Source organism: Carex rostrata, chromosome 11, assembly GCF_964058835.1.
Source record: "Carex rostrata chromosome 11, lpCarRost1.2, whole genome shotgun sequence".
Classification (NCBI taxonomy): Eukaryota; Viridiplantae; Streptophyta; class Magnoliopsida; order Poales; family Cyperaceae; genus Carex; species Carex rostrata.
In genome coordinates, this window is record NC_135928.1 from 11,883,656 (window position 1) to 11,902,292 (window position 18,637).

An 18,637-nucleotide genomic window follows, 5' to 3' on the forward strand; every position below is an offset into this window, starting at 1 on the left:
GATAATTTGTTCATAATATCTGTGGTAATTTTGGAATTATTATTAATTGTACTTAATTTTATAGCTGAAACTTGAAAAATGCTTTGGATCTGTTGGTGAGTACCTGACTCTAGATCCATAATATTAAACTTAAGCAATGAATTCTGTGGTTCATATGAAATGCACCCAAAAATAAATTTCAAGAAAATACAATAGAATACAGGATCGTGAATAAATGATAACAATAAAAAATGTACTCAAAATATTATATCTAGACTTTCTTCAGCTAATAATTTAATGGATGATAGTATCGGTATGTCCCAAAAATATTTTATTGATTAGCTCATCCATGGTTACTGCTCAACAACTTGGCTTATGATTATCTCTCTCTTTAGACCTTCTTTTAACTTTATTCATAGCATTAATGGCACCAACCATCCCCAAATCACAATTCAAATATTGTGTGCCCACACTCTGACAAACATAAGGAAAAAGTTGTGAGGCCAAACTTGAAGCTCTGGAACCGTAAGCTTTCCTATTCATTGATTTTTTTTTTTTTTTTTCTGTTAAATTTGATGCAATAACTGTACTTGTGGGGTTGCCTACGTGACATATCCAGACGACATAAATGCTTAAGATGTGTGTGTTGGATACATCAAGCTAGGTATTCATAATTCCTATATAATTGCTGGAGAGTGGTTGGTCAAGCAAATCAATGCATGCACACAATTCATTCTAAACTAATTAAACAAATCAATGCATGTAAAGCTTTGAAGATGAAATTAGAAAAGAAAAGGAGATATATAATCGGTTCAGTAGCTTTGTTATAGAAAATGAACGAGTCTAACAATAACTCATAATTAATAAAATGAACTTCTACAGTTCTAGCTACCTTGTATATATTAGGCTAACCCTTGCATAAAAAATAGAAAAGAATGAAATAAGTGAAGAAAGAAAAAAAAGGGAAAATGCTCAATCACTTAACTTACCAGTTTACCAGTTACCATACATAACACAACACATGACAACATTCAAATGGAGGCTGATAACTAATTAAACATTAAGATAAGGGATTAACTTCTGGTAAATGTACTCGGCTAGTATGCTGTATGCTTTTTCTGTGGGATGGTAGCTATCCCAAAATACATGATTAGAGACATTTCCACAAATCGTAGGAGTCAATGGATTGCACAAAACGGATACCTCAAGTAATCCTGTGCCGCAGCAACCCACGTTGGAAACTTCAAAACCTACATGTTTCAAACATCTTAAACCTTGCACAAGAATTGTACCTTTGGAAATCATATTTTCTTTAGTGCAATAAGCTTACCGTATTTGGTAGGATTTGCAATCATATCATACAAGAAATCATAGATATCTGCAAAGATCAAGGTGACGGTTTGGTGCTTTTTTCTGATTTTCTCTATCTCCTCTGCCATTCTGGAATTATACAAGCGCGCGATTGTATTGTGACCCGGTGCACAGTCCCTCAATATGCCTCCGGCCAGGGTTCTCTGTGAAGGTACACACCCGATCGGCGGGACCCCCACAAAGGCGATCTTTTTGGCTCCCAGTTGAATGAGTTGCTATTGAAGAAATATATAAAGAAACCAAAGTTTTAGCATGAAATTGGAGTGAGCACAGATTGAACTAAAGCTTTTCTGGTAATTGACTTTAGTACCTGGAGTCTCTATTCTACCAGAACAAGTTTAAAGCAAAGTTTGGATTTGGGCATATGTACTTGTTTATGTATTTTTTATTTTATTTTTGGAAGAAGAGTCCCCTGTACCTATAATGACCCCCTAAAATGAATCTACACAGAACCCACTTATACTAATTAAACATAAGAGCCCAGCTGGACTCATAACCAAAATCTGATAGCTTGAACAGTTGAACCTTGTTGTTCAAAATCTGATAGGCTCTGTTGAAGTGATATGACCATGACCATGAAAGATGAACAAAAGTTTCAAATCTAATCAATCCAACTCAAAATAATTTTTTTCCCTAGAGTGATGTCTTAGCTGGTCCCTGAAATTTAATGTTTGGCACCTTTGTCATGCATAGCAGTCTTTTATGTCCCAAAAGCATCCAAATCTCCTACTAAATGTGTATCTATTGGCATATGCTTCCAGGACTTTATTTTAATATTATTGACCTCTGTAGTATTTATTGAAAAGCATGGTGTCCCAACCCCCTCCATTATGAGCCCTTGCCATTTGATCTGACCTCCTTGTTCATTGATTTGTCTTTTTGAGAAAATCCTGTGGGTCCGGGTCCGGATCCCCTAAAGTAACACAATTTTTTTAGTTTAGATCCGGGCCAATCCGACCCGAGGTGGAGCGCACGGGGCCCCTTTAGTCTGACGGTCTGATTCGAATCTAACGGTATGGATCTAAACTAAAATATTGGGTTACTTTAGGAGATCCGAACTCACCGATTTTTCTACTAAAGGAACCAAAAGATTTTTTGAAAAGTGAAAAAAATGTACCGAAACATTGATTGATACTGTGGCTAAAATTGGATAAAATAATATAGTACTATAATAGGATTCGTTATTTTCATTTTTTTTACAATAGTTTAGAAAATAAAGAGCAATTACACTGATTAAGGGCATGAAATAATCATCTAATTCCCTTAATTGCCTTCAATTAATACCAGTATGTTTTGAAATTTCATTTCTAGCTAGATACTTCCACAACATTAAAATTCCTAATATGAAATTTAGCAAGCCATTGCTACTGCTACATTTCCTTAGTAGAAATATTTTTGATGAACTTAATTTTATTTGACTTGTATTATGTCATTTCTTTGCTCACAGTGTACACATTAAATAAAATCAGAAAGTTATAGGCATGCATAATGCTCCTTATTTTGATCTTGATATATACCTATTAACTGAGAACAGCATTCCCAAATTCTAGTGCTGTAACTTTCCTTGTATGCTGATGCAATCCTAGGCACAGGCTAATTTAGCATGTTTTGAAATGTTGAAGGAAGCATGAATGCTCCTAACAATGTCTAGCTCTGAAAAAAGGTACAAATAGAGATGCAAGCACCAATTGGATGCTTGCCTTTATTGTCATAGGTTCAAAATGTGCTTATGTTTTTGTTGTGGTCCATATGCATGCTGACACTTGCCCAATGGTTGATTCCAAATAATTGCAAAATAATTTAATTTGATACCTCAACAAAACTGGAAGCACCCTTCAACATCAAATTAGCATATGAAGAGTAGTCATATTGGCCACTACGAAAAGGGGTAGTGAAGTACGTATTTGCCACATCATCACTTCCGGCAATTATTCCATATACGCTCTGCGAGAATAATTTTTGGGCCTTTTTCTCCCCTACAATGGTTCTCACCTTCCCTTGATATTCCTGGAACTTCTGTAGCTGCTCTGGCATTGACAACACTCCCTAAAATTTGAAACAGTAAGTTTACAGAGATTAAGGGGCATGTATCATCGGTTTCCAACAAAATATGTACAAAGATTAAAGCACCTTGCCTTGTCAGTATTATAATGAATATTTTTCACAATGCTTTGTAACAAAATATGTACAGATGGAGTTTATACGGATCGAGTTAGTCAGTTTTCTATATTTTTGTTTCTCCAATCCGGAGTAGCCGGATTATGATCGATATTTGTAATCCATGATCACCTATCGCTTAAAATCAGTTGAACTTGTAATTTTCTTAGACAACAGGGTTTTGCGATTTTGGCAGGTTTCACTGACAGAAAATATCATATATATAGCAGTATAACTAATTATTAATAATATACAATATAAATAAAACATAAACCCGACAATAATAATGTAAAATACAATCCAACATGACATATTTTAACTAAAAATAAGACGACCATTCATTAAACAACACTATTACTAAAATAATGAATAACTGGTATTCTTACAAGTTGGTCGGGTTAGGCGAGGTGTATGTGTACACACCTACCGGTTCTGACAAATACTAACTGGTATTCTAACTCCTTGTTATTTTTATATGAGAAAATAAAGGGTATTTTTGCAGAACAGTAATTCATTTTTTGTTTACCGCTACTTGAGCAGTCAGAAGATCAAATCCTGTCCCACCACATGCAAAGCTTACGCCGGTAAGGAGATCTTGATTGGTGAGATTAGTGCCGAGGTATGCTGGCAATAGGTCCTTGATTCCAAGCTTAGATGCTGCAAATAGATACAGTATTATTATTTTTCCGATCCTTTTCATTCTAAGAATGTCACTATAAGTTAAACCACACAGATTTGGTGAAATATATATATCATTGAACAAATGTGAAATATATATTTCATTAACAAAAAGGAAGCATGAGAGAAAATAAATATTTATGCAGTTTTAATCCTGCTTAGGTAATCATTATATATACTTAAAATTTATATATATTTTGGTCCTTTTCAGGTACAAGTATTTTTCAGTCGCTGTTGTCTATCTGGTACAAAAAACCATGGTGCTCAGCAAGTATATATATATATATATATATATATATATATTAGCTCATTCATTATTACAATATTTCTATTATGAAATTGTGTGATGCCAAGAACATGTTTTAAATTAAGAACACATGATATATCAAGCCTATTTATCTTGTCTGTAAGTTTGAGATGTAATGCTATCCTACATGCACACGATCGAGCTAGCGCATGGGCCAGCACACACATACCTATAAAATCTGTAGGGATCCTTCCATTGCAAAACCTCCCGGTCGGTCTATGCGTAACAAAATCCCTACCATATGGCGGGAAATTGCACTTGATGATAGTTGACTGCACATTATTGTTGCCAGGGTCGATGATCGAGTCACCAAATGTGATCAAAGCCGGAACCAACGGCTTGTTCAACGTCTTTCTTGTGCTATGGCCTTTGGTTCTGGCATGACACATGCCATGTTGAATGGAACATAGAAGGAGAGAGAATGCAAGAGAAGAGATCAACAGCTTCATTGCTTCAGATTGATTTTGTTTCTTTGTATTTTCTTGCAGAAGTTTAGTGAAGCAGGGGGGTTGCTATGGCCTATTGCTATATAATGATGTCAAAGGAAGCAAGCATACATAAGCATCTGAACCAAAACCAAAGTTGACATAGAATTAAAGGAAGAATTGATGATCTACACTCTGCCATCCGTACTAAGGTATTTACTAATAGTAAATTTTGGTAGGTTTGTGCTCTGTATAATGTACGGATCAAGGGAAAATCTGATCAGCTTCCAATAGAAAATTGACAAGTGTACTTCATTGGGGCTTGTACACATTTGACCAAATCCTCTTGAGTCTCATGAGACTCCCTCTATTAAACAACCTAAGAGTAAGGGTACCATTTGCAAATATTATGTACAGCGCATTAGTTCATTAACGTATTTATTTTTAAAATTCAAACAATTGATATATATTATTTAACATAATCTTCATATGAAAATATACATATAGATCAAATTTTACAATACGAGGAGGGATTCACTTGCACAGATTATTGGTAACACTGGATTACACCATACATTTTCAAAGGCTAAACAGTCAATTCAAACTGTTCAACATGATGGATATATTAAAATGTGCTTGCAGATCAAATTTTATATATTTTTTAATTATTTAACTATTTATTAAGATGGATACAAAAATTCAATGGTCTGAAAATAATTTGTAAAATAGTTAATAAATAGTAAATTTTTTAAAAAAAATATAAAATTTGATCTGCAAGTATATTTTAATATATCTATCATGTTGAACGATTTGAATCACTGTTTGGACTTTAAAAACTTTGAAAATATAAGGTGTAATCATGTGTCACCAAAAACGATGTAAGTGGATATCTCCTCTTACAATATATATAAAATAAGTACAAAATATATGCTTGGAGACCAAATTTTACATTTTTTGGAATTTTTTTACTATTTATTAAGATGGTTTGAAAAACGCTGTTTTTATTAAAATCCTGCACCATTAAAAAACAACGATTTTCAAACAATCTTAATAAATAGTAAAAAAAATTCCAAAAAATAAAATTTGGTCTCCAAGCACATTTTAATATAGATTGAATATCTAACGGTTTGGATTTGTTGTTTGAACATCAAATATGAAGATATGCCATAAGTACTTAGGTCGAAGTGCTACCAGTAGCAATTTAGCCATACTCTCTCTCTCTCTCTCTCTATATATATATATATAATTTAGTCTACATATGCAATTTTTATATGAAAATCATATATTGTACATTTCAGATCAACTATTTGAACTTTAAAATTAAAAATATTAATTCATAATTCAGAGCAATCTAAGCCTCACTCTACAGCCTAAATTTTTGTTCAAGACCGATCGAGATTCATGTTGGGTTTCTTTCATTAATTCTCCATGTGATGTGTCAGTTATTATGAAAGATTATGGACTTGCTTCAACTGCTATCTACTCTCCAGATATTAAGGATTTATAGCAACTAGATAGCAAGGTATTTAATTTTTGCACAATTATAGCCTCATGGACATATTTGTTTTAATTTAAAGGTTAGTGGCTAGTGCCTATATATACAAACAATTGTATTAATAAGAAAAGTTTGTATCTGCATGATAAAGGCAACAAGAGGTGCCTAATTTACCCTAATTATCAAATTAGCATTCATGAGGGTGTCAATCACATTAATATTCACTAGTTTTTTCAAGCTAAAGGCAACCATATGGACATATCAATTCAACAATCATATCTTGATTTATTGTTTTCATGAGTGTGTCTATATGTACAATAACTTTGGTTTGTAGCTGCAAACGAGTTGAGTTCGAGCTGAGATAACTCGCACGAACTCAATTCATGAAGTTATCGAACCGAGCTAGCTCGAGTTGGTGGTCAAGTCCGAGCAAGAAATTAACTCAAACTCAACTCATGAGCAATTCGAGCCAGCTCATAGCTTGTGATCTAGCTCACATTCAGTGATAAACTGAAATACATGACAATACTTTTAAGTAAACAGTACATATATAATAACAATTCATAAAAAAAGAAAAAAAAAACTTGCATTTGATCTAGTGACAAAAGTGCATAGCTTCTATGCAAGAGGTCATGGGTCCGAGACTCACAAAGAGGGGGAAATCCTCTATATTAATACGTAGGGGTTTGAAATGTATTGGATAGCTTGACTCCCAACCCATATTTAAAAAAAAAAGGACAATTCATAAAAAAATGGACAATAATTTTTAACATATGATGTGCGCTACTTACAAAGTAATTAGCAATACTTTTAAGAACATGACATAACTAACAAATTAAAAAACAGTTCATAAAATTAACCAATTAACATTTCATTTCAACTTGTATTGGTAATGAGCGAGAATCAACTCGAACTCAACTCATGAGCTAAACAAGCTGATTGGCTTGAGCTAATTCCAATTTGAATTGATTCTGAATTGATCCCGAACAAATCACGAGCCGAGAGTCACATCCTCTGAGATATCTCAAACTATTGAGTGTTTTTTTGAAAAATCCCAACTGTTCAAATACGTTTTGCACGAATCTCAAAGCACAAATAATATTGCACCCCTGCGTTATCCCCGAATAGGCACCGTAATCGATCGTCAGTCATGCAAAAGTTGAGATATCTCAGAGGATAGCACCCTCCCTTCGCCCCAGCCTCTTCCAACTATGTTTAATGATTTTTGTTTTGTTTTTTGAAAGTAATTAGTGGCTTTAATTATTTTTTATGATTTAAGAAGAATATTTTGTAAGTAAAAATACTACATGAACAAATGAAGTCATAGTCAAGCCAGATATATATTCTCAAATCGTAGCCAATTTGAACATATATACCACATTTTCGTAAGCATGCATTGATCAGAAAAGAAAAAAAATGGTTACATTCAACTATATATTAAAGATAGATTTGCGTACCTTTCTAATTATCCAGTTCGAGTCTGTTTCAATATGCAATTCAATAATATATAGGTGATGTATGGAAGCTCCCTAGCTATAAGTAAAATATAGTTGTGGAGCAAATTTTTTAGTTAAGTTTTGATTTTGTAATTTGAACGACGTTTGAAAATCTATCGTTAAATAAATAGGGATTTTTTTACTAATATTGTATTTTATATAAAAATAGAGCAGCACTACTGTAATAGTTGAATTTAGAAATCCCCTATGAAATAAAATTCGACCGTTGACCTACATAGATAGACAGGCTGTAATAGAAGTTTTAAAAATTAACAATTTATTTGCTAATATTTTTAAAAAAAATCTATATATTTTTCAAAATATTAGGCGTGCATTGTGTATATATAACTGATAGCAACTTAATTAACTTCACGCTCAGTAATGATCATATAGCTAGTATAAATGGGAAATTTCATGAGTGTGTTTCTAAGTTCATAAAGTTCTTTTGTGAACTCAATTTTAAAATTATCGGAGACTTCAAACGACGAATTCAAACTGTTGAAATCCTTCTAAAATTTTAAATTAAAAGACATCCAATAAATGAATGTATTAAAATTAATTTATAAACCTTCTAATTTTTACCACTTGACTTTATACTAAACTAAATCAAAACTTCAAATTTTTCACATGTAGTCGTATCACTCGCAAGGTAAAATGATTTCAACGGTTTGGATTCGTCATGTAAAGCTAATCCGATAGATTTTAGAATTGAGTTCATAAAGAAGCTTGGTGAACTTAGAAACACCCTAGTTCTACTCAAATTTCATATACCCTTTAAGTTTTTTGAAACTACATATTCATCCCTTCTAAAATTCATAATATCATATTTACCCTTTTAAATTTTAATTTTTTTAAAATTTATTCAATTTATTGTTCTTTTCTATTACGACTCATTTTAAATTTATAATGTTTTCATTTCACCCTTTATTAAAAAAAATATAATAAGAGAAATATTCAGTCTTTTATAATTAGTTGATTTGTGAAGACAATGATTATTTCTTTTCTTATGATGCATAGTTGCATACACAATGACATATAGACATATGTTTGTGTGTGCGTCTCAAGTGAAAAATGGATAATTTGTCCTTACAAACCAACAAGTTAGAAGACTAAATATTGCTCTGCATAAATTAAGTACATAGTTTTTATTTTATTTTAATAAAGAGTAAAATGTGAAGTTTATAAATTTAAAATGAGTTTCAATTGAAAAGACAAAAAAAAATTAATTTAAAAGAGTAAATATGATATTATGAATTAGTCCTAGCGCATATTAAGAATTAATACATTCTAGTATAGTGTACATATTCTAGCACTGTTCTGAACAGTTATAGTATTTCACAAAGAACTTGTTATTCATAACATCTATTATTCTTGCTAATCCGTTATTTCTTGTGAAGTTCGGAATAACGAGTAATTTCATATAAATTTGAATTCTTTCTTAAATTCAAACAATCTAGCTAAATTAGCGCTAATTAATATCTAATTGGACTTTAAATTCGAACAATTTCAATAAGCATTAATTGGATTAGAATTAGTTTAAGCATATCCAGCAGAACTAATTAATTTATAATTGAAAAACATTTGCCACCCTTAAATATATTCAGTAGTAATTAGCTAGTTTTAATAAATATATAATATGCATATAAACACTAACCTAGTTATTTTTAGTACTAAACTAATTGCTTTTATAGTACTCATAAAAATAATGATCATGTGATTGTCTGTGTTAATATTAAACTAGTTACGTACTTTAACAAAAATAATATTCTTATAAACACTTAGAATATTTTTTATTTAAATATTTCCTCATTTTTTTTTAATATTAACACTTATATAGTTATAATGTTTGAAATATCTCTAATGATTGTCCGAAAGTCATTATCTCCTTTTGAATTACTTCTAATTTATAAAAAGTATCATTTCAAATAAAAGCTCACTGTATTTACTGATAACAACACAGTAACTGTTATATTCCGAAATTTTAAAACTGGATTAATTTGCTAAATCGAATATTACGCTTAAATAAAAAAAAAATTAATTTAATTTAACGACCGTTTAGATTTTTATCTGATTTAGTAAGACGAGACCTAAAATTTCGAAATATAAATTTATTATGAAATTATGTATACTAAAATTTATAGATATAAAATTCAAAACATGAATATACAAACTTTTCGTATGCATAAATTATAAAATTTATGAATCTCGTTCATTAAGGAATTATAGAGATCTAATTGGATACATACATAAATATATATATATATATATATATAATTTGATATCAAATTAATCGTATCATGAATTGGGATATAAATACATGAAATTATTCGCATGAAATAAATTGAAAATTCACGAAACTCGATTTCGAATTTTTATAACCATATCGGATTATGAAACAATAATCTAAAACCCAATTTAGAACGCTGGAATTGTTTAAACCCTTGATCTTGAATCTGCACGAATCCTGAAGCTATCTAATGCCTTGATTTTTTTGAAAATGAGGATTTAACCAAAATGAATAAAAATTTCGGTTCCATGCATACCCCCTCCATTCCCCTCTTCTCTCTTTTCTCTCTGTCTCCGATACCCCACCGTAACCCCTCTTCCTCTCTTCCTTTTTCGCCTCCTTTACTCCCTCTCCCGTGGAAACCCTAGCTCCCCTCTCCTTTCACTCTCTGAAACGCAGCCCCACTGTGACCATTCTCCTCTCTTGTTTGTGCTTCCTGGAGACGGTTTAAACGGCTCGATGGTACCTTTTTCCCTCCCACTCGTTGCTTGTGCGTGCCCGATTTTCGCCACTGTCTCGTCTCTTGTCAGATGCCGTACATGAGAAGGTGAGACGAGAGATGGCCTTGCACCTGCTCCCTGACCCGTTTTGACTCGTGCCTACCCTGTCAGAGGGCTTGGCCGTACTGATTATTGCGTGTGGTCTCTCGTTTTTCCGGGTATATATATACCCCCTACGCCTCTCCCCGTATTTTCCTCGCTGGCTCTCTTTCATGCTCATGTGTTGAGACTTTGTTCTTTCTCTCTCTCTAGCCATTTTTCCGTTGCTTGATTGTTGTGATTTTGAGAAACCTAGCCGGTTGTGATTTTGATTTCGGTTGTGATTGCCTCGTGTGCTTTACCGGTGCTCGGAGGTGTGTTCCCTGTTGCCGTCTTGACGGATTGGAGTTGTGACGTGAGGCCACTGCCTCGGGACGGACTCTTGCCATTTTTGCCTCCTTCCTTGTGCACCTCTCGTTTATCGGTTAGTGAGCACACCCCTTTTTATCGTTGTTATGATGAGATGGCTGAGAGAGAGAATTTGAATTGACGGCTTGTGCGGGTTGTTGATTTTCCCGGCAAGCCGATGCACTTGGCTGTGTTGCCGTGCTCTCTGACCTATACCTTGGCTACGTTCGTTGCTCTGCCCCGTTTCTGTTGCTTGGCCTGGTCTCTTCTGTTTTGCTAGTTCTGTTGATGCTGGCCTGGTCTATTCTGTTTTGCTGGTTCTGTGATGCTGACCTGGTCTGTTCTGTTGTGCTGGTCCTATTGATGTTTGGCATGGGTTGTTATGTTTTGCTGGTTGTGCTTGTTGATGTACATGTGATGCTGGTACCAATCGGTACTGGTTCAGTGATACCACTGGTACTGTGTTGAATTTATTTGTGTACCAGACTTGACTTGACAGGGACCAAATCATAAATAAAATAAAGTGAGGGTTGCTTGTGCAAAATGCACACCCTTGAGAATTTTATAAATACGAGGGGTCAAGGTGCAATATTATTGTATATGGGCTTGGCCTTTTTCTTGTTTGGTTCGGCTGAAATATTGAGATTGGGCATAAGGCCCTTGTAAAATATAAGGAAATGGACTTGGCTTTAATAACAATTATGGTATTTGGGATTTTTCCAAAAAGCATAATTGTCGGATTTAAAACGCGGCTTTTAAAGTTTAAGTTTTATAAGGAATCGAATTAAATCGGATGCTTACGTAAACTTGAACAAATTCGGGAAATGATTATACCGTCCAGGGTCTGATGCCTCGATGATGACTCATAACATAATTTGAGCAGATACTATAATAACCCGATTGGACACCTGTATGATCCCGAAACAAACCAAATTAAAACACCCAACACATTAAATTAAAATAAAAGTTTCATAAAAAGTTTTTAAAGTTAAAATAGTTCTTTTAAACATTTTTGTTCGAACTTGTACAAAAATTCGTTGCTAATTAATAAAGGACAATTAATTAGCAACGAAAAATAGTTGTTATGGACTTAGATTCGAAACGGCTAAGTAAACGTAGAGATTTAATTAGTTATAAAAATAACGAATTGCGCGACTTAGCAATAAATTAATTTGAAACACGTAAACCAATTAAGGGTTTCGTTTTTAATTTTATAAAACGAATTATACAACTAAAATATAAATTAGACCTAATTGTTAGAATAAATAATTTCAAACTTGAATCGAAATCGTGAATTTTATTATGGCTTATTTTATTTAATTAATTGTATTTTTAACTGAGACATGTGAAATTAGTTTAAAAGGGTACGTTTCTAAAACTTTAATTAAACTAAAGTTTTGAATAACCAAATGCAACCGTATATAATAAAATACGTAACTAATACGAATTGATATAATAACTATTAAATTAACATATTTTATCGTAATATTACAATTAGGAATTTAAATTATAATTTAGGTTTCGAATATCGAATTCGAACGACGGGATTAATTATAGTGAATTAAATTAAATCAAAGAGAGTAGATAGTAGAATATATTAACTAAGTATAGCACATTAAAAAAATTACCGTAACTCCCGAACAATTATTTTATTACGAATAATTCGACATTTGAATTTATACAAGCAATATATCTTCAAAATTAAAGCGTTAGAATATAAATTTGACTAGGATTAAATTAGATTAAACTAGACCAAAGTGAATGATCAATAGTTGACAAACCTGTAAATTAAGATTAATGCTACGCTCGATGACATGAAATTAATTAATTAATATATGCCTAATCGGATCAGTCCGACTGACTGAACCGATAAATTTTATAAAATCGAAGTAATCGAGAAATCGACTTGTACATTAATTGGGACGAGGGTTAGAATAAAATTAGCGTAGATTTTAATTAGTTTAAATTACGTGATCACAGATCAGTCAACTCCGTGCGAGTCCGACCCATGGGCCGATCCGACTGACCCGCAGTTCGGAGCATACGCGGAGCACGCCGATTATTAGCGACAGAGACTCCAGCCCTACAGGTGTGGGATATCTGAATTATTCTTTTCGTGGGCGTACTCTTACCAGTCGTTCCATCTGACCTGACATTCGCACTTTATTTTTAAGTAGTTGCATTAAAACTGTAGAGCATGTTTATCCTTTCTGCACTGTAGGTAGAATTGCATAACCCTGAAAAATCTGAATTTACTGTATTGTAGGAGTAGGGTAATTAAATAATATCATATTTATATTATTAGAATATTAGGATACTAGTTTGTCTTCTTCTCGTAGAAGACAATATATTATTATTATTCTACGAGCATATGCATGCATTGGTGAGAGCTGAGCAGAGCCGAGTGACTTCGTTCCGTCTTGTGTCACTTGGCATGGGACGGCCCGACAGCCACTGAGCTGAGGGTCACTTGATCCTTGGATGGCTTTAGGACTATATTATAGGTATAAACCTTGATTATATCATTTTTCGATCATTTTTGCTATTTGACGTGAGCAGTTCCGATCTCGAGTTCTGTGGCACGGACGATTCGGGATGTTTCCCACGCCTACATTAGGAGCTACATGTCTAGAACGGGTTACCCCACCACGGTTCCGATCTCGAGTTCCGTGGTGGCATTTTTATTACTTGAGACTGCACAGTTCCGATCTCGAGTTCTGTGTAGGTCTGTTTTACGCTACCGCATGGTTCCGATCTCGAGTTCCATGGCGGATTTGGTGATTTGGTGTGGCGGGTGTTGGTGTGGCGGGTGAGGGCACAGTTCCGATCTCGAGTTCTGTGGCCCTGGTGATGATATTTTTGCGACTTGCATTGTATGATTTCTCCTATTGAATATGTTTGGCTTATGAATCGTCTAGGTGAGATGACACACCGAATTTTGATATAACCATCGGCTAGTGTGCAGTTCTTGTGGGCAATGCGCGATGTCATTAGGCAACGTGTATCATTGTTCCCTGATCACAGTCCTTGGATTATATTATTCAGATTCTTTTTGGTAAAGGTATAACCATCGGCTAGTGTGCAGTTCTTGTGGAGCAATGCTCGATGTCACTAGGCATCGTGTATCATTGCACTCTGATCACAGTCCTTGGATTATACTATTCGATTTCTTTTGATACTATTGGCACGGCACGGGGTGATTTACTTTATCCATATTATTATTATTATTATTGTATTTGGGCACACAGTGCAAGGAGTACTGGATTCCGACTTGATTTATATCCGATATTACACTTTGATTTTATTTTGGATTTATTTCGCATGTTGGCATAATAGAATAATCGCATCATGGCATCACTCAGAAGCATTATAAATTCTTTTAGCTATTAATATAGGTTCACACATGTGCAAATTCTTAATTGTATTCATTTTATAAATAAAAGTGCTTTGACCGTAGAGGATCCCTGAGGGGATAATTCTGGGTCACATACTGGGCGACTCGTCGCTCACCCACAAGTTGTTTCGTGGGTTTTAGGTACAGCATCTGGCGATCCGCAGCAGGAGTTGTCCCCGATGGCCACATCGTTTGATTAGCTAGAGTTAGACTTTTGATTTGGTTTACGAGTCTCGTATTTACTGTGTTATATATACGAGCTCGATAGATCATGTACCCCCTTCTATAGATAGTGTTATTTGGATCCGAGATGGATCGAATTATATGTTATATATGTGTATGTTTAATTATTTGCTATGTGACTGATGCTTGATATTTATATTATATTTGCTTCCGCTGCTGTTTGAGTTATTATTTATGGTTAGCCTTGCGTGCTTAATGATTAATTAAGCACGAGGCGAGGTTGATCACATCTTAATCCAGAATTCCTGGTTTGGGGTGTGACAGTAACAGTAATAACAACAACAACTATAGTAATAGTAATAGCAATAGGAGTAGAACTAGGGTGTTCTTAAGTTCACCAAGCTTTTTGGTGAACTCAAGTCTAAAACTCGTCAAATCGGCTTCAAATGTCGAATCCGAACCGTTGAAACATGCTTACCTTACGAGTGATGCGTCTACATGTAAAAATTTTAAACATTCAAATTAATTTTGTATAAAGTCAATTGATCAAAATTAGAAGGTTAATAAATTAATTTTAATGCATTCATTTTTTGAACGTTTTTTGACCGCTTGATTTTATACTAAATTAATTCAAATGTTTAAAATTTTCACATGTAGACGCATCACTCATAAGGTAGGCGGGTTTCAATAGTTCGAATTCATTATTTAAAGCTGATTTGATGGAGTTTAGACTTGAGTTCACCAAAGGGCTTGGTGAACTTAAGAACACCCTAGTTCTACTCATTATTATACTGAAAATTTTAAACATTTAAATTAATTTAGTATAAAGTCAAGTGGTCAAAAACTGTTCAAAAAATAAATGCATTAAAATTAATTTATTAACCTTCTAATTTTAACCAATTGACTTTATACGAAATTATTTCGAATGTTTAAAATTTTCACATATAGACGCATCACTCATAAGGTAGGGGTTTCAATGATTCGTATTCATCATTTAAAGCCGATTTGACGATCGACGCCTACCCGGTAAAGAAAGAAACAAAAATGTGAAGATGAAGGAGACGAAAGTGCGACAGACCGGGTGTGTTCCAAGTTCCAAAAGATATGAAATCAGAAAATAATGTGAATGCTGATTATACACATAGTGGATGGCATTCTAATTCAATTTTGAGTTGCTAAACTAATCATATAATTAACATAACTAAATTTATGCAATGAACTTTTCATGAATTTTGAAGATGGATTTTGAAAATAAAAATGAGTTATTCCAATATTGCATGCACCCAATGAATAGAATTCAGGAAAACCCAACTAAAGAAAAAAGAGCCTTATCTGACAAATGATAGTACTCACAGTACCCTCTAGGCCACTACATGGCATGCAATAAGCTAGTTTTCTTGTTAGTTACTTTATATCTCTGATCAGCTAACAAGGTAATGTATGTAGTTTTCATACAAGTAGTCAACAAGCATACTATATGCTTTTTCTGTGGGGTGGAAGCTGTCCCAAAATACATATCTAGAGACATCTTCACATACTGTCAAAGTCATGGGATTACACAAAAAGGATGCTTCAAGTAATCCTGTGCCACAGCAGCCATTGTAAGAAACTTCAAAACCTACATGTTTAAAAACCTTAGAATTAAATTGCTAATTTAGCTTTTTTTTTTTGTTTAATGAAAAGGTCTTGCTTACATGACTGTAAGTTTCTTCAGTGCATCAGCTTACCATATTTTGTAGGTTGTTCAATCATATCCAACAAAAACCCATAGGAATCAATGTAGACCAAGGTGATGTTCTGGTTGCTTTTCTTGATTTTCTCAACCTCCTTGACCAATCTAGAGTTGTAAATCTGTGCAACTTGGTTCTGATCAGAGGCACAACCCCTGTCAAACCCTCCCTGGAGAGTCCTCTGTGATGGTACACAACCAATTGGTGGTATTCCCACAATACCAATCTTTCTTGCACCCAGTTGTAGTAGTTCCTGTGCAGAACAAGTAATGAAAAACCTGAGGATTATAACAGAACACTTTCTAATCATTAAAAAATTGAATTGAATGGGAATGATATATTTAGTAGCATTAAAAATTCAGGATTGGGCAATATTTGCAATTAGTTTCGAAACAAGGCATAATTTGAGGAATATCTTGGTTACAGGCCTACTTGAATAAGCATATTTTTAAAAATTATATTGGCACGAGGGGGCGAGGATTGTTCCGCAAAAAAAAAAAAAAAAGATTACTTGGATAAATCTGGAAGCAGCGTGCAATATAAAATCGGCATAAGAAGAGAAGTCGTAGTGGCTACTTCGCAAAGATGAAGAGAAATACAGACTTGACAAATCATCACTTCCTGCAACTATTATATATGCACTCTCAGAAAATAACTCTGTAGCCCTTTCCTCCCCTAGAATGCCTTTCACCTTCTCCCTGTATTCCTTGAACAGCTCCAGTTGCCTCGTCATTGGTATTGCAGCCTAATGCATGAAATGAAATTTGATAAAGAGCTAATGGCATTCTAATGGCATTTGCTATTTACTTTTACCACAGAGTTATTTAGTAAAACCTATTCAGTTAATGCACATGTTACCATGTCAAATGATGTACTGGCCAAGATGGGGATATATAAATTGAGCCTTTCAGATGCTTTTATTGTATCATTTAGTTCTGGAAACAGCTCTGTATTCTTATAATTAACACTACTGAAAGTCTCACTGGAATTTAATCCAATTACCAAATCTCTGTGGTTACATAATAAATGATACCAATGGTAGCCGGTTTTGTAATTCCAGATTTCATACTGCCAATTGTGAAGTGATGGGGTCAAAGCCTGTGCCACCAGAAGCAAAGCTTACGCCAGTGATTAGGTCTTCATTGCTGAGATTAGTGCCAAGGTATGCTGGGAGTAGATCCTTGATTCCGAGCTTAGATGCTGCAGAAAAAAAAAGGTAATAGCAATATATGCAAATATATAAGCTCAGATGCTTATATATATTTATTTGAAGCTAAAATTGTTCTATTATGCACATGCACACATCTACTGGTATGTTGCTCAGACATGATACTGACAATCGACATATGTGCAGTAAGGAATAAGCTGCAAACATCTTCGAACTTGTGATTTCTTTTTTTTTTTATAAATTATGTAGCTATACTTCATTGGAATTTGACAGGAAGCAGCAAACTGCAAACATATTATTTTCATAGCATGTTCAAAAAATGAAAGAGCACCCGTATACCAGTACATACCTATAAAGTCTGTCGGGATCTTCCCGTTGCAAAACCTACCAGTTGGTCTATGTGTAACGAAGTCCATACCATAAGGAAAAAAATCAGACTTGGTCATAGTCTGCAAATCGTTGTTGTTTCCAGGGTCGAAAATTGAATCACCGAATGCAAGCAGAGCCGGAAGCTTTGGTTTGGTCAAATTTTTTGCATTTTGGTTTAAGCTTAGGGTTTTCACCAGGCCATGTTGCATGGAAAATAAGAGAAGGGAGAATGTGAAAGCAGCAGTCAAGAGGTTCATTGCAAGTTTGCAACGGCTAGATTGTGCTTTTCAAAAAAAAAAAGGCAGCTTATGCTGTGGATTGCTACAATCTTGAAATAAAAAGAAACTGTAAAGAGTAGCATTAAAGGAATTGAACTACTGAACTGTACCGTTCAAAGCCTTAATAAATGTGGATAGGTTTCTTTCTGTCATGCTCATGCATGCTACAATCTATTCTTGCGCAGTGTGATAGAAACACTTGTTGTGTGTGTGTCTCAGTTTGTGTCTGCAATTAAGGGCTGTTGCCTTTACAACAGTAGATCATGTGTCTTGATAGTTTAAACAATGTATTTTGATAGCTCGATTTGGGTAAGCTGTGACACAGTGACAGAGTCCATTAAATGGGAACCAGTGCCCATTAAATTGCTTTTAGTAGCTACGCTATCTAGCTAGTATCTAGACGTCCATCAATTAAATTTTTAATCTTAGTTAA

The 18,637-nt window shown here is 33.9% G+C and overlaps 2 protein-coding genes and 1 long non-coding RNA gene across 3 annotated transcripts; 1 reads left to right on the forward strand and 2 right to left on the reverse strand.

The window, feature by feature from the left end:
- Positions 1-813: 813 nt before the first annotated feature.
- Positions 814-5,094, reverse strand: LOC144562026 (GDSL esterase/lipase EXL3-like). Its single transcript, XM_078311150.1, has 5 exons — positions 4,662-5,094; positions 4,034-4,164; positions 3,163-3,396; positions 1,310-1,565; positions 814-1,229 (listed from the first exon to the last, which is right to left on the reverse strand). Exons 1-5 carry the CDS (start codon positions 4,939-4,941, stop codon positions 1,033-1,035), a joined length of 1,098 nt encoding a protein of 365 aa, XP_078167276.1. The 5' UTR covers positions 4,942-5,094; the 3' UTR covers positions 814-1,032.
- Positions 5,095-13,067: 7,973 nt separating this feature from the next.
- On the forward strand, positions 13,068-14,874 carry LOC144562324 (uncharacterized). Its single transcript, XR_013514060.1, has 2 exons — positions 13,068-13,171; positions 14,618-14,874. It is a non-coding gene; the product is annotated as an uncharacterized LOC144562324 (long non-coding RNA).
- A 1,050-nt stretch (positions 14,875-15,924) lies between these two features.
- Positions 15,925-18,376, reverse strand: LOC144562245 (GDSL esterase/lipase At1g20120-like). Its single transcript, XM_078311437.1, has 5 exons — positions 17,907-18,376; positions 17,459-17,589; positions 16,901-17,134; positions 16,387-16,642; positions 15,925-16,277 (listed from the first exon to the last, which is right to left on the reverse strand). The coding sequence occupies exons 1-5, from the start codon at positions 18,181-18,183 to the stop codon at positions 16,081-16,083; spliced, it is 1,095 nt and encodes a 364-aa protein (XP_078167563.1). The 5' UTR covers positions 18,184-18,376; the 3' UTR covers positions 15,925-16,080.
- Positions 18,377-18,637: the final 261 nt, after the last annotated feature.

Bases quoted from the DNA above. Each gene is read 5' to 3' on its own strand.
- LOC144562026 (XM_078311150.1), bottom strand. From the start codon at position 4,941: ATGAAGCTGTTGATCTCTTCTCTTGCATTCTCTCTCCTTCTATGTTCC. The intron at 4,165-4,661 runs GTATGTGTGTGC...ATCTATTTGCAG, and splicing joins GATCCCTACAGATTTTATAG to CATCTAAGCTTGGAATCAAG. The intron at 1,230-1,309 runs GTAAGCTTATTG...TGAAACATGTAG, and splicing joins TGCAAATCCTACCAAATACG to GTTTTGAAGTTTCCAACGTG.
- LOC144562245 (XM_078311437.1), bottom strand. From the start codon at position 18,183: ATGAACCTCTTGACTGCTGCTTTCACATTCTCCCTTCTCTTATTTTCC. The intron at 16,643-16,900 runs GTAATCTTTTTT...TGTTCTGCACAG, and splicing joins CTGCTTCCAGATTTATCCAA to GAACTACTACAACTGGGTGC. The intron at 16,278-16,386 runs GTAAGCTGATGC...TTAAACATGTAG, and splicing joins TGAACAACCTACAAAATATG to GTTTTGAAGTTTCTTACAAT.